The sequence below is a fragment of the Macroventuria anomochaeta genome (assembly GCF_010093625.1).
Source record: "Macroventuria anomochaeta strain CBS 525.71 unplaced genomic scaffold BU25scaffold_35, whole genome shotgun sequence".
In the NCBI taxonomy this organism is placed as follows: domain Eukaryota; kingdom Fungi; phylum Ascomycota; class Dothideomycetes; order Pleosporales; family Didymellaceae; genus Macroventuria; species Macroventuria anomochaeta.
This window is the reverse complement of record NW_022985396.1, coordinates 399,707-412,482: the sequence shown is the minus strand read 5'-3', so window position 1 is coordinate 412,482 and position 12,776 is coordinate 399,707. Positions and strand designations below refer to the sequence as shown.

The following is a 12,776-nucleotide window of genomic DNA, read 5'->3' as shown; positions in this document are numbered from 1 at the left end:
AATGAGCCCTCAGAGAACATCAGAGGCCTTCTTGTACAGGAGAAAGCAAGGTCCAGGGCACCCAGAAACCTCACTGTTGATGCTATCGCTGTGTCACGAAGATGCTACGAGTAGGCCCTTTACGACTCGCTGGGAGTCTAAATCAATTACTACGTACGATATCTAAGTAGGTACAAGACGTTGTGTACCGAACAGAACTCTACCAGCAATAGTCTATATACTTACGTGTGGGTTCGTTCGGTTACCGGTTAATAATCGGAACTGAGGTGGATAGGTATCGGGGTTGCAAGTCCCAGAGCAGGGCTTGCAGAATCCTAATACTCCCGCCTCAGAGGTTGCAGGCCCGCTCCGGAGGTGACCGGAGGTTGTACGTCCGCTTCGGAGGTGTGTAAGGACGCTGGGGATTTGGTGCGTACGGTCAGGGATAGTACGGAGCGGATCCGGATATTGTCAGGGGATCTGGAGAGGATACCGTGACAGCTGACCTCAAAGGTGAGATCAGTGATATGAAAGAGCTTGGGATGTCCCTCTGCAAGGTGTATATGGCTCGGGCTCAGGCCTCATTGGTGGAGGATTTGGTCAACAAAGGTACTGATAAAAGTACTTCAGATGCCTCCGCATCTACGGCTCCTATTACTCCAGATAAGTCAGGCAACTTTGATGCATTTGGCAGTGGCGTACCCTCGTACAGGCTCCTCCAAGCGTTTTTTTCGTATTGGCACGACCAGGAGAAGGACGACGCCCCTCAAGCCTGTCTTATTGTTGACCTGGCCAAGGTATTAGTTGGTCGTGGCTGGAGCGTAGAGTCCCTCCGGGATCCTAGTAAACTATCACTTTCAATGTGGTGTGATGACATGGGATACTTTGCGATAACGCTTGGCAGAATGAGGTCTATGTTAGAAGACTTCATTGCCTTGCCTAATTGGAGACGATGGGTGGATGTAAGGCATGGCTGGGATCAACTTGTGTTCGATTCTGACTATTTATCCCGGGTGGCGGCGGAGGCGGATGATTATGGTGATCATATGGTTGACGTTGCTGGGTCGTAATTTCTGGCGTTGCTAACTGGAATCTTGCATCAACGTTTATAGATAAAAGTATAAAAAAAATTCAGGCGCTGTTTCTATATATCTTTCTGAGCTCTCACACCAAGCGACAAGTAAATTAGACGTTGTAGTGGTGTTGTGATGATGGCCATTCAAGCGAAAGTTTTGAAGTTGAAGCAACGCTCACCCTAAACAACTCCTCTGCTATCTAACCTTACTATGTTTAGGCATCTCACTCCACCCCTCAGCAACAACGAGCGATGGTGACAAGTCTAAAGTGAGTTGTGAGATCATGCTTTTGGGTATACCAGATTAATTGCACATATCAATTTGGCTAGGTGACGTGTGGATGTTGATGGATAGTGGATGTGACGTGTGTGGAGGCATTTGAGGGAATATTTAGCTGGAAATCTAAAAGATGGCGGGGGGTGGCTGAAACCCTGGGGGACGCCAAACCTAAGCAAGGTAGATTTCGCGCTAGTGGGTTGAACAACAACATCATAACACAACTTTCAATAATTCAATCACGACCATTTTTGACCCATTGCATTAATTCTGACACTGCAAAACGCTCAAACTACACCTAAATTATCTATTCCAAGTGTCGCGATAGTTTATTAAGCGTTGTGGTGGTTGTTGCAGGTTTGTCTAGATTGCCAGAATCTGGAATCTTCACAACCACGGATCAACGTCAGGGCCGAGGTACCCACAACGTTTGTACATGCCTGAGAAGCTCTTTCCCACACAGCACTGACTGATCGCCCACCTCAGGAAACCAGGCAAGTCCTCAAAGCTGTTGACCGATGACCAATGGCGTCTTGTGAAGCTTTTCAACACCCAAAAGGTCTGTTCAATGGGGTTGTAGTCTGGAGAGTATGGCGGCAACTCCACCAACAAGACACCCCTCGCATGACAGAGTGCTCGAACCCGATAACTGTTATGAGCTGAGGCGTTATCCATGAGGATAATAGACCTTGATTGAGGCCATGGACGGCAATTTGGCAGCACTTTCTCCTCCATGAAGGTCTCAAAAAGCTGCTTTGTCATGCCTCCTTCGATGATCTCGCACGCAAAGTACCCATTCACATCCATCGCTGGGATGACGCTTACTCTTCGAGCGCGAGTACCGAAGTACTCACTCACACATCCTTCACTGGCTACACTCCATCCTCACTTGCGGTCGGCTGTACGCTCATTAGCAGCACTCTCATCAATGGCAATGATCTGATGACGCTGCCAATGGCGTGAGATCTGGTGGAAATGCTGCCGGAGTGCTTCACTACGTGCCTTAGCGTGCTTTGAAGCAACTTTTCTGGTCCATCCGCGTTGCTCTAGAGTGCGATAGATAGTGGGTTCGGACACAATGACGTTGAAATCATCGTACAAAAACTCTCTCATCTCATCTAAGTATGCAATCGGGCGCTCGCGGAGGTACTCCAACAAGGCCTAAGAGCATCAGCACTGAACGATTTGTGTGTATAATGGCTGTACTCACTTCCTCCTGTGCCGGCAACAGTAACTTTGGGCGACCTCTCACCATACTCTCGGGCGGATATGGGTTATCGTACAAGTCCATGCTCAACGCGATGCGCTTGACTGTGTTTCTACTACATCTATGCTTCTTGGCGATAGTACGGTATCCCAGTGAAGTATAGAGGTCGATGAGAACATCCCTTAGCTTCTCTGGATGAAGTTTGCGACCCATCTGAGTGAATTGGGATGAAGGAGAAGGTGGAACAAGATGCCAATTGCACCGGAATCACTATATAAAACACATCTACAAGTACTATTACATCACTGAACCAGTGGTGGAGGGGTCCGCACATTTCAGTAATCACCGATATTGCCAGAGGTGCTGCCAACATCCCCATCATTACTTTCTCCACACTCACCCCATAATGTACGAGGCGGTGGAGTAGTTAAATTAGTACATTGATGCTGCAGAGTTGCTGGGTGTGTAGACTGTGAAGGTTCTGCTCCGTGCATGTAGGACACCTGGGTCTCAAACTGCAACGCTTTGTGTCACGGTTCAGGGCGCTCTTGCCTGTCGAACCTCACCTCCATGAGAGTGACTGCCACGTCACACTAGCGTTGTTTACAGCTACTCACCTATATGTACTGTCCGTAGCTTCACCCAATACAACCTCAGTTCAATCCTTCAATTCTTCCCACAGCGTACTGATCACTCACGATCTCCGACAGATTCACTTCCCCATAGGCTTCTAGACCCATCGCGTCGACTTTCCTCAACCCGAATTCAACAATCATCTGTGATGCAGGTCAGTTGCGGTACGCGAGATCGACCCAGGCAAACTCGCCGTCTGGATGTTGTTAGAACACGATCACTCCTGCACGTCCTAGATACAGGAACAGAAATACTGACACATATCCTCCCCCTTCATCAACATCTTCCTCCACCTCAACAACTCCCCATAAAACCCTTCACTCAACCTCCGCATCTCAGTTCCCTCCTCAAACCAACTCGGCACAAAAGTCTCCTGCTTTGGCCAGGTCAATTCGTGCCTATAGCACATGCCGCCTACAATCTGCCCACTCTTAGAATCTACAAACTTTATCCAAAATACCGAGTCTGTATTTGCGTTGACTTCTTTGAGCAGAATGCGCGTTTCTTCTTCGAAAGCGGCCGTCTCGGCCGGTGTGTTGGTGCCGAGGTGCGCGAATGTGGGTTGGCTGACGGGTTGGCTGGGGTGGTACCAGCTGGTGTAGAAAGAGTGGAAGAGCTCGTTCCAGTCTGTGTCGATGTCTGTGTTGGCGCATAGGAGTCAAGGCATCGACATTGGTGAAGTTGTATATGAGCAACTGTAGAAAACGATAAGGAAACAGAATTCGAGCACCCCCCGAAACTGATTGTAGAGGTACGTGTTGCTTGCCTTCTCGCTTCACACATACCTGATGTGGCATGATGTTGCGAGACGATGCTCATTGCGGCTCTTTGGAACGGTCTGAATGCCAATTGCGGAAGGCGATGCAACGATGCCATGCAGAACCATCTAATTAAAGGTTGTGAATATATACACTGAAAATGAAGATGTTCCCCTCAATTGCCCTAGTAGTCACCCGAAACAAGCGAGTTGGCCCAATCTTCCACATTATCAAACTTGTCCTCAACATCATCAGGAATACCATTGCCGTTCGCATCAGTCCACGGGGTACCTCCAGCAATAGTTCCAGGCCCATTCATCGGGCTTGCATTCTCATCGCTGATCAGTTGTCCAGCCTTGCCATAACTCTTCAACTCCGTGATGAGGCGCTCGTCAACAGCATCGCGGACCTTGCTGGCTCCGACAGACGACTGGACATACGTCAACGCATCAGTAGCAGACAAGACCTTCGCAGGTTCTGGGTGTGCGAATTTCGTTGTCATGATTGCCATGCCGCCGTAGTTGGAGCTCGAGGCGCCGAGCTCTGTGCCACTTAAAGCGCCGTTCTTGTCAGAGTCGTAGAAGTTTTTCTCAACGTAGCCCTTGAAGTTGTCGTTGCCGCGCGTGAAAGCGGTAACGCTCGTGCTAGGTCCGCTAATAAAATAGTTGCCGATGATGTTCGCCTCGGACTGGCCAGATGAGTCGCCGGCAATGTAGCCACCACCTCCACCCCAGTTGTACACAACATTGTTGATGAAGTCGTTTGTGCCCTTGACCTTCGGGTTGCGCGTCTTGTTGTCAATGTAGAGGTTCCTGAAAAGACTGATGCCGTTGTCGAGTTCGGTCTGCATGAGGCCACCGCAGCTGTGCGTCTCGAGACCCTGCGAGATGATGCTGTTCTGGATGGTGATGTTGGTGGCGGCGCCGTTGATGGAGAAGGTCTCATCACGACCCCATGATACGCTGATGTGGTCGAAGATCATGTTCTTGCCTTCGGCAATGCCGGCTGCGTCCTTGCCACTTGTTCCTCCCTTACCCATGCGAATGCGGATGTAGCGTACGATAGCGTCGTCCGCGTTCGAGAAGGACCAGCCATTGCCGTAGACTGTGATGCCGTCTCCTGGTGCGGTTTGGCCTAGGATACTGACGCGCTTGGAGACGACAATGCGCTCTTCGATCTTGATGAGACCGCCGACTTGGAAGACGACGATGCGATCTGGCTGCGAAACGGCATCGCGAAGCGAGCCGGTGCCGGAGTCGTTTAGGTTGGAGACGACGTAGACTTTACCATTGCGGCCGCCGATGGCGTCTTTGCCAAAGCCTTCAGCACCAGGGAAAGCGAGAGCTGATGCTGTACTGACCAGCAGTGGAAGGTAGGAAAGACAACGCATGTTGAGAAATGAACGGATGGATGAACGAGACGTTCACTTGGGGAAGGGGTCCATATGTACTTCTAGACGTCCTCGTATGAAGGACTTGTGTGGTGATCCCATATGTTTCGCTGCCATTTCCACATCAGGCAGAAACATCGAGCTCGAAGTAGTAAAGAACATTGATCGTGCTTGTCCTTCCATTTCGAAACCACTGTTGTATGTTTTATGTGGAATCCTCCGCCAATCATAAACGAGCTAGCAGCGATCATTACCGGGTCTGAAACGGCCTGGTCAGCAGGGAACCGCCCGGGATATCTTTTCAGCGAGACAATATACTCACATATTCCACAGCGCCTCTTGTGATGAGCATCTTCCCCGCTTACTGCGCATCGTTGTTCTCGTATAGACTTTCGGTATTAAGGATTCGAGGGGTAGGACCATGATCGGCTGTATGCATGCGGGCCTTGCGACCCACCAATTGACTCGCGCGCCTCTTGGAAGGACATGCTTACCTCTGCCCTGTGCCACTGGCATATGTGCTAAACCGATCACCTTGGACGACTCAAGCTGGGACGACGGATGGATAAGCCTCACTCATCATCGACCTAGCTTGGAGGTGTTCAGGTATCCGCTTATGTCTGCTTCCGCATCGCCCAAATTTTTGGTTGGAGCAACGATAACAGGAATGTCGCATCTGGACTGAAAGTCATACTGCACCAGACGTAGTTGGTATCGAAATGATTTGATTACCTCCAGAGATTAGGTAAAAGCTGTTAGATATGAAGCATCATACCAGTTCGAACCGAATACTTGAGACCGCAGAATTTCAGACATGACCATGGTGTGACAGGACGGTAATCAAAAAAACAACGAAGACCCAAGCCTAGAAGTATTCAGGATATCTTCGCGCGGTCAGTCGATACGATTGTCGCTCTAGATTACGGGCACCAGGTCGAACTGCACTGGGTGGTCAACCCCAGCGTTGCCCTTCCAGTACACGTGCCAACCCTCCCCCCCGGCGTCCTTGATGGGCTCCCACTTCCCCTTGAAGCCTCCAAACCTGAAGTTGTGATAGATCTGACTACCTCCAGGGTCTCCAGGATGGAGTTCACCAAACGTCCATTGGTCCGCAGTGCAATCGTAGCCCTCAGGACAGGCGTTGGTCTGTGTCTCGAAAGACTCGCGCAACGGGGTAGGAAGGTATACGATCTTCAGACTAACCGTACGAGTCGCATTGTTGGTGAGTGCTGTAAGATAAGGCGTTCTGGAGAGATCGTCGCCAATACCGTCTCCACGTAGAGCGTACTTGTTGTCGTCGTCTCGAAGGCGTACGAGAAGAAATTTGAGTGGTGGCGTTTCAGGATTCACGGTGAAGTTCTCGAGTCCTAGGCGGTTGGTGGAGGGCAGGTTTACGAGGTGCCGTCCGTGCCATGGTTCGTTTGAGCTGCAGTGGTAGTAAGTATGTAGCGGCAGTCAGTCGTGGCGGGCAAGTACCAATTGGCGCGAACAGTGTAGAGCTGCGCATCCCGCAAGATCCAAGTCTGTGGAAGTAGAGTAGCAACCACGGCGAGAGCGGTTGCAAGAAGGAACGCCAACATGGCGGCTGGAGACATTCGCGCTATTGTAGAAGTAGGGTAAAAGTCTCCAGAGCTGCAGTAACGTGACTAGAGGAGGGACAAGCGGCGTTCCACGTGGCAGACGCACTGGTGGAGGGCTGGAGGTAGTCGTGTCACTAAAATACGAGCAGCAGGTAGTCACACTTTCCAGAATAAATCTCCACTAGCGTGGTAGCTATAAGGCAAGCAAGATTGAAGCAAGATGAAACTATCATGGCTAAGGAGGCGCGAGAACAATGCAAATATCTTTCAGGTACAAAGCAAAGTGAAGCTAAGTTGCAGAACTCATTCAACGAAAAGCGCGCGTGTCCCTGGCTTCATTGACCTCACCCGACCGTGGCGTAGATACACGGCCGATCGATACTCAAGATTGTTGTTGCTCATCGAGAGTGACACATCGTTCGTCCTTGCATAGTGTCATGCGAGAGCGTTGTCAAAGAGGGATTCTGGGCTGCAGAGTCGCACAGACTCAGGTCACACAACTCTCGGCTTCTTCGACCATTGTGAGCCATTGTAAGGAAATGGCGATGGGCGTTTGGAATTCGTCAACGTGCCCGTTCTTTCGCTAATGTGTCGACCAAAGTTGCAGCCAGGCTCGCCCACGAATTTTCCGCAGCATGTGTATTGGGGAATGTCGCCAGGCCTAGCGGGACCTTCGTGGCCAATATGGAAGTAGCAGTTGATATCGCCTTCCTTGAACCGTTCGCCACACTGCAAGCAAAGTTTTGGCTTCTGGTCAGGCGCACCGTATTGCGTCGCACGTTGATGACCAGCCAATCCTTCAGCGCTGAGATTAGCGATTGAGTGATGTCTGGAGCTAGTACTAGCTGTTATCTGGTTACGTGGATCATGTCCCCGCGCAGCTCGATCGATATCTAGGAAATCGACAATATCAGTGCTGTCGTCTGAGTCCGTAGGACTAGCCCGATGTTCGCGCTTCACTGTTGGAGCTTTCTGTGAGCTGGGTGGCAAACGAAGACCGTCTCGATTCTCATGAATCGCTGGTGAGCGGTGGGTGTTCGGTCTCGCAGCTGAACTTTGAGTAGTATTGCTAGGTCCAAGGCGCTTTTTCATACGCTCGTACGCATCTTGTTCGTTGGACCTGGGTTCAGTCTTGATTGTGTGTTGGGTCTGTGCCTGCGACTTCGCTTGTTGTCCACGTATCAACTGCTGAGCATACGCTGAGTGAGGTGCCAGACCTCGCGCAATCGCACCAGACAGCGCTGGTGATGTTTTGCACAGCTGCAGCACAATGTGTCGCAGTGCGCGATGGCTACTGGTATCAATGATCTGCTTGACATGCTGTGGGTTGATTCGGCGAGGCTGCTGCTGCGGAACATTGCCGCTGCGGGTGGAACCTTGCCGTTGGGCGTGGTCGTTGCCGCTGTGCGCACTTCTATGCGAACTCCCCGGCTCTTGCTTGAATGCTCCAGCAGGCTGCTGTTGTTGCGGATATCTGCTCACTTGGTGTTGGGGTCTAGCTTCAGGCTCTGGTGATGAGAGAGTCAGGTCGATCGCGTCCACCTGCGTATTCCGACCGCTCTGGCCCTGTTGCGGGCCCATTGTGTGTCGCGACAGACCGGGGGTTCGGTGCTGTCAGTCGTAACATGAATGTCGACAGCTTCGTGTGTTCTGCGGCATACGCCGCGGCTTAGCGCGTCTCTCACACATCAATGGATCGTTTGCTGCTCGCCTGCACGTGACTGACGAACTTCAACACCTCGACAATTAGCTCTGGGTTTCGACACCTCACGCAATACAAGCTTCTTCCAACGACCGCGCGTCACCCTGAGCGAACAAGCGGATCAACAGTCTAGTCTTGGCGCACTGTCCAGTCTCGAGCAGAACTTGACCGTCCTTCATTTGCTTCCTGTGACACGCCTTAATCAAAGTGAGGCCCCCGCACGGACCGATGATAGATTCCACCAACCAGGCAACAACGCAGTCTTTTTTCGTATCCTCGAACATGCCTTGCAGTCTGGGGAAAACTCCCGACGGCCTTTTGACGGCTGTTCAAGCGGGGACTCGTTTACGTGGCAGTCAGCAAAACATAGTTTCATGGTGTTTGGTGCAAAAACAAAATATCCACATCTATGTCCTCAATTTCCACGGCTTCCGTAACCTGGACATGGATATAGTAGATGTTGTATATATACGGTAGGTCTTGTCTGATGTAGGTGTATCTTTCATTTGACTCGATCAACATTTCATTCGTTTCTTCAAAATGCTTCACTTGCTCGCGCTGGTCCTTTCGCTTGCAGCTGCCGCTGTTGCAGCCCCTACCTCACTGACCGCCCGTGCTGGACGCACATCTCCTCCCTCCGGCTGTCTCTCCGTTGGTAGCTCAGGAACATACAAGACCGTTTCAGCTGCCGTTGCTAAGCTCAGCACCTCCAGCACCACTGCTCAGTGCATCTTCATCTACAAGGGTAGGCAGCGATACCTTTGACTTGCAATCATCAAACTGACGCTTTTTGACAGGCACGTACAAGGAGCAGGTCTACGTTCCAGTCCTCAAGTCAGCTCTCACCATCTACGGAGAGACTACCGATACCAGCGGTTTCGCATCGAACACTGTCACTATCACACAAGGCAAGAGTCAGGATGACTCCTCCACCAACGATCTCACCGCCACCTTGAGGGCCTGGACACCCAACCTCAAGGTGTACAACATCAACCTTGTCAACACTCGCGGTTCCGGCTCGCAGGCTCTTGCTCTCAGTGCCAACGCTGACAAGCAGGGCTACTACGGCTGCCAGTTCAAGGGCTTCCAAGACACCATCCTTGCTCAAACTGGCAACCAGGTCTACGCTAAGTCGTACATCGAGGGTGCCACGGATTTTATCTTCGGACAGAAGGCCACCGCCTGGTTCGACGGTGTTGACATCCGTGTTCTTGCTGCTTCCCAGGGTTTCATCACCGCCAACGGTCGTGATTCTGACTCCAACCCATCTTACTATGTCATCAACAAGTCCAAGGTCTCCGCTGCCTCCGGTAACACCGTCAATTCTGGTGCCTATTACCTCGGTCGCCCCTGGAGGAACTACGCTCGCGTCATCTTCCAGAACACCGCTCTCTCCAATGTTATCAATGCTAAGGGCTGGACGCAGTGGAGCAGCAGCGACACTCGCACTGACAAGGTCACCTTCGGCGAGTACGGTAACACTGGCGATGGTGCAAGCGGCACCAGGGCCACGTTCGCTGAAAAGTTGTCCGCCGCTATCAGCATCTCTACTGTCCTCGGCAGCTCTTACAAAGACTGGGTCGACACTACATACCTCTCTTGAGCGGATCTTCACGTGTGCATTAGTCAGAACGGGCCTTAACTTCTTATAAATATTCATGCTGGAAATGATACTCTTGAGTGGATTTCGTTATCCAAATCATACTTCGCTCTCCAATCTACAAACGATTTTGACCGCACGATATGACATTTATGTCTTGCATACATATTGTGAGTCGTGACCACAGCTCATGTCCATGATCACGGACCACTAACGTGCCTGCTAACGACTGAAGTGGAAAGAGAGCAAAGCGACAGCAGCGGAACAATTCCACGCCCCGGCCCCCTCCTCTTTGCAGCGCCCTTCTTCCACACACTGCTGTCGAAGGAGGGTCTTCCACTGCGTGTCTTTGGCAATATGACCGGTCTGTATGGCTTGGAACACCCTATAGGTTTATCTCAAGGCCCAATGGATCGTCATCCATTACTACTTAACCATCGCAGCTGCTCAGGCTTCTGAGCTTCACCACAACGGATCTTGCAATATCTGAACCTGCCAAAGTCAATCTTCCAGAATGCTCGAATCAGCAATCCCGCCACACCTCCAAAACCTCGACCATGTCCCATGAGCATGCCACCCAATTACACCCCTCCCTTCCCCAGCTACTGCGCATGCTTCCCAACCAGCATGTCCAACCTTGTCATGGCCACCATCGGCGCCCAGTACCCTTCCGCAGCCGCCTTCACCACCGCCTCCATCGAAAAGATGAAGTCCTTCATAACCACATCTCCATCTTCAACCCCCTCATTCTGGGAAGCAACCTCCGTCACCGACAAACGCGGGTTTTACAATATCGCCATCATCGCATACTGGCCGTCCACCCCCTACTATGAATTCTGGAAAAGTGAGTCTGGGTTTGGAGCGTGGTGGCGGAGTCCTGATCATATGGCGGGTATCGATGGTTTCAGGACGTTCTTTTGCTGTCTGTGGACTGCTTTGAGGAAGTCTTCTCCAACAGCGAAGTTCCAGAGGGCGCAGCAAACATGCGCGAGAAGATCAGCGGCGAGATGGGTGAGCATGCGTATTGGGCAGTATGAGGGAACGGCTTGCTGCGGCGCAGGATGATCGGCTAGAAAGTGACAAGTTTGTACCTGATGTTAAGCATGGCGGCACGAATGGTGCACATGAAGGTGAGAAGAGCAAGAGCATGAGAGTCCCGGGCAAGAAGAACTTGTGCGTTATTCGCTCGGGCCAGAACTGGTTCACCACACCCCCTGCTGAGCGGAAACTGTATCTCGAGACCATGCACCCTGTGCTCATCAAGGGGATGACGTTTCTCCGTGACGAAGGCAAAGCGATCGGATGCTACGCCAACAACCTCTGGAATGTTGTCGATTCCTCGACATACGAAGCGATTTTCGAGAAGATGTACGGATTGTGATTCTTCGATGCTCTGAGCTCGCTTGAGGATTAAAGCAAAAGTCATCAGACGCACCTCGATATCTTCGGAGGGGTTTTGATGTATGCGAAGAAGCTCAACAATGTGCCGAGTCTGCGTCTGTTTCACGAGACCTATGTCTTGGAGGAGGATCATCGGTTCTTTGAGTATGTAGGGTGGCACGAAGAGACGGGGATGTTGAATGCGCTGCGGGCTGGGGGCGCATAGGAGAGTAGGGATGAGAAGAGTCACATCGCTATCAATTTAGTAGGCAAGGTGTTGTCTCGAATTGCTTCTTCCTATTTCTGTATCGTGCGAAGAAGAAACAAGTGCGCAAGGTGCAGCATGTCTTGACATTCAGGTCAAGAGATGTCGCCGTTTGTGTGAGGGTCGCACTGCGACTAAGACAAGATAACTCCGTACCAATCTTATTGCTGTATGCAGCATGTGCTCACGAGGGATAAGTCTCATCTACTTGCGATCAATTCAAGGCGCGAGAAGTTCGCATAGATCAGGAAACGAAGGCAGAACGCGAGGCTGTGGGCTACCGATAGGCGTCAACGTCAAGGTCGTGCTGCCAGTGAAAGACGGCTCGTCTTCGAATTGGTCATCAATAATATTGTTGTACATTACAGTATCGTTGCGCTTTACGTTATCGCTGTGCTTTGCAGTATCGCTGTACTCTGTGATATGGCAAAACACTGCAGGCAGGTTGTTCGCAGTAGATATGTTGTCCTTCAACCCTTTCTTTGGGTGCAAGTGTCCATCGTTAGCAAGACGAAGGTCGGTAATTGCTCGCTTGTATATAATGGCTGCTTGGTTATCAGTAGACTTCTGCTTGGTGACAGACATGGTCGCAAACTTCTGATACCGTACCGTGTCTGTGCGCACAACGATCATGTTGGTAAAACGACCGCGCTAGCGCCTTCACAGGCACCCACAAATGAAGCTGTACAACCACATACAATATATATTATTGCGAGATTTTTTGGTGTTGTAATCTGTAGACTCAGGCAACTGTTCTGGCTATCGATACTTGTGTGGGAGTCGCACGTTGCGGCCACGCAAGGTGGCTTTTGGTGGAGGGCTTGAGGCGCCCACCGTTGTGGCCACACCACCCACAGCACCACCCACACGCCTCTGTTTTTTGCAAGGGTTTGCAGGAAGACTCTGTGAGGCCTTGCGCTTGCCAGATTG

General features: G+C 51.2%; 7 protein-coding genes across 7 annotated transcripts; 3 read left to right on the top strand and 4 right to left on the bottom strand.

Annotated features, from left to right (window-relative positions):
- Nucleotides 1-336: 336 nt before the first annotated feature.
- Nucleotides 337-1,381, top strand: BU25DRAFT_174620 (uncharacterized protein). Its single transcript, XM_033700847.1, has one exon. The coding sequence runs from the start codon at nt 507-509 to the stop codon at nt 1,047-1,049; it is 543 nt and encodes a 180-aa protein (XP_033557971.1). The 5' UTR covers nt 337-506; the 3' UTR covers nt 1,050-1,381.
- Nucleotides 1,382-3,326: 1,945 nt separating this feature from the next.
- On the bottom strand, nt 3,327-3,990 carry BU25DRAFT_461860 (uncharacterized protein; the record flags this gene model as incomplete). The annotated part of the gene is made up of 3 exons (XM_033710480.1): nt 3,327-3,367; nt 3,430-3,810; nt 3,957-3,990. The coding sequence occupies 3 exons, from the start codon at nt 3,988-3,990 to the stop codon at nt 3,327-3,329; spliced, it is 456 nt and encodes a 151-aa protein (XP_033557970.1).
- A 123-nt stretch (nt 3,991-4,113) lies between these two features.
- Nucleotides 4,114-5,361, bottom strand: BU25DRAFT_375592 (polysaccharide lyase family 1 protein; the record flags this gene model as incomplete). Its single annotated transcript, XM_033704097.1, has 1 exon — nt 4,114-5,361. Exon 1 carries the CDS (start codon nt 5,317-5,319, stop codon nt 4,114-4,116), a length of 1,206 nt encoding a protein of 401 aa, XP_033557969.1. The 5' UTR covers nt 5,320-5,361.
- Nucleotides 5,362-6,234: 873 nt separating this feature from the next.
- Nucleotides 6,235-6,899, bottom strand: BU25DRAFT_494214 (uncharacterized protein; the record flags this gene model as incomplete). The annotated part of the gene is made up of 2 exons (XM_033711763.1): nt 6,235-6,745; nt 6,796-6,899. 2 exons carry the CDS (start codon nt 6,897-6,899, stop codon nt 6,235-6,237), a joined length of 615 nt encoding a protein of 204 aa, XP_033557968.1.
- Nucleotides 6,900-7,109: 210 nt separating this feature from the next.
- On the bottom strand, nt 7,110-8,530 carry BU25DRAFT_414237 (uncharacterized protein). The gene has a single exon (XM_033707233.1). It carries the CDS (start codon nt 8,478-8,480, stop codon nt 7,392-7,394), a length of 1,089 nt encoding a protein of 362 aa, XP_033557967.1. The 5' UTR covers nt 8,481-8,530; the 3' UTR covers nt 7,110-7,391.
- A 611-nt stretch (nt 8,531-9,141) lies between these two features.
- On the top strand, nt 9,142-10,204 carry BU25DRAFT_400465 (carbohydrate esterase family 8 protein; the record flags this gene model as incomplete). The annotated part of the gene is made up of 2 exons (XM_033704964.1): nt 9,142-9,346; nt 9,399-10,204. The coding sequence occupies 2 exons, from the start codon at nt 9,142-9,144 to the stop codon at nt 10,202-10,204; spliced, it is 1,011 nt and encodes a 336-aa protein (XP_033557966.1).
- Nucleotides 10,205-10,828: 624 nt separating this feature from the next.
- On the top strand, nt 10,829-11,807 carry BU25DRAFT_434068 (aldoxime dehydratase; the record flags this gene model as incomplete). The annotated part of the gene is made up of 4 exons (XM_033708838.1): nt 10,829-11,093; nt 11,147-11,232; nt 11,262-11,578; nt 11,618-11,807. 4 exons carry the CDS (start codon nt 10,829-10,831, stop codon nt 11,805-11,807), a joined length of 858 nt encoding a protein of 285 aa, XP_033557965.1.
- Nucleotides 11,808-12,776: the final 969 nt, after the last annotated feature.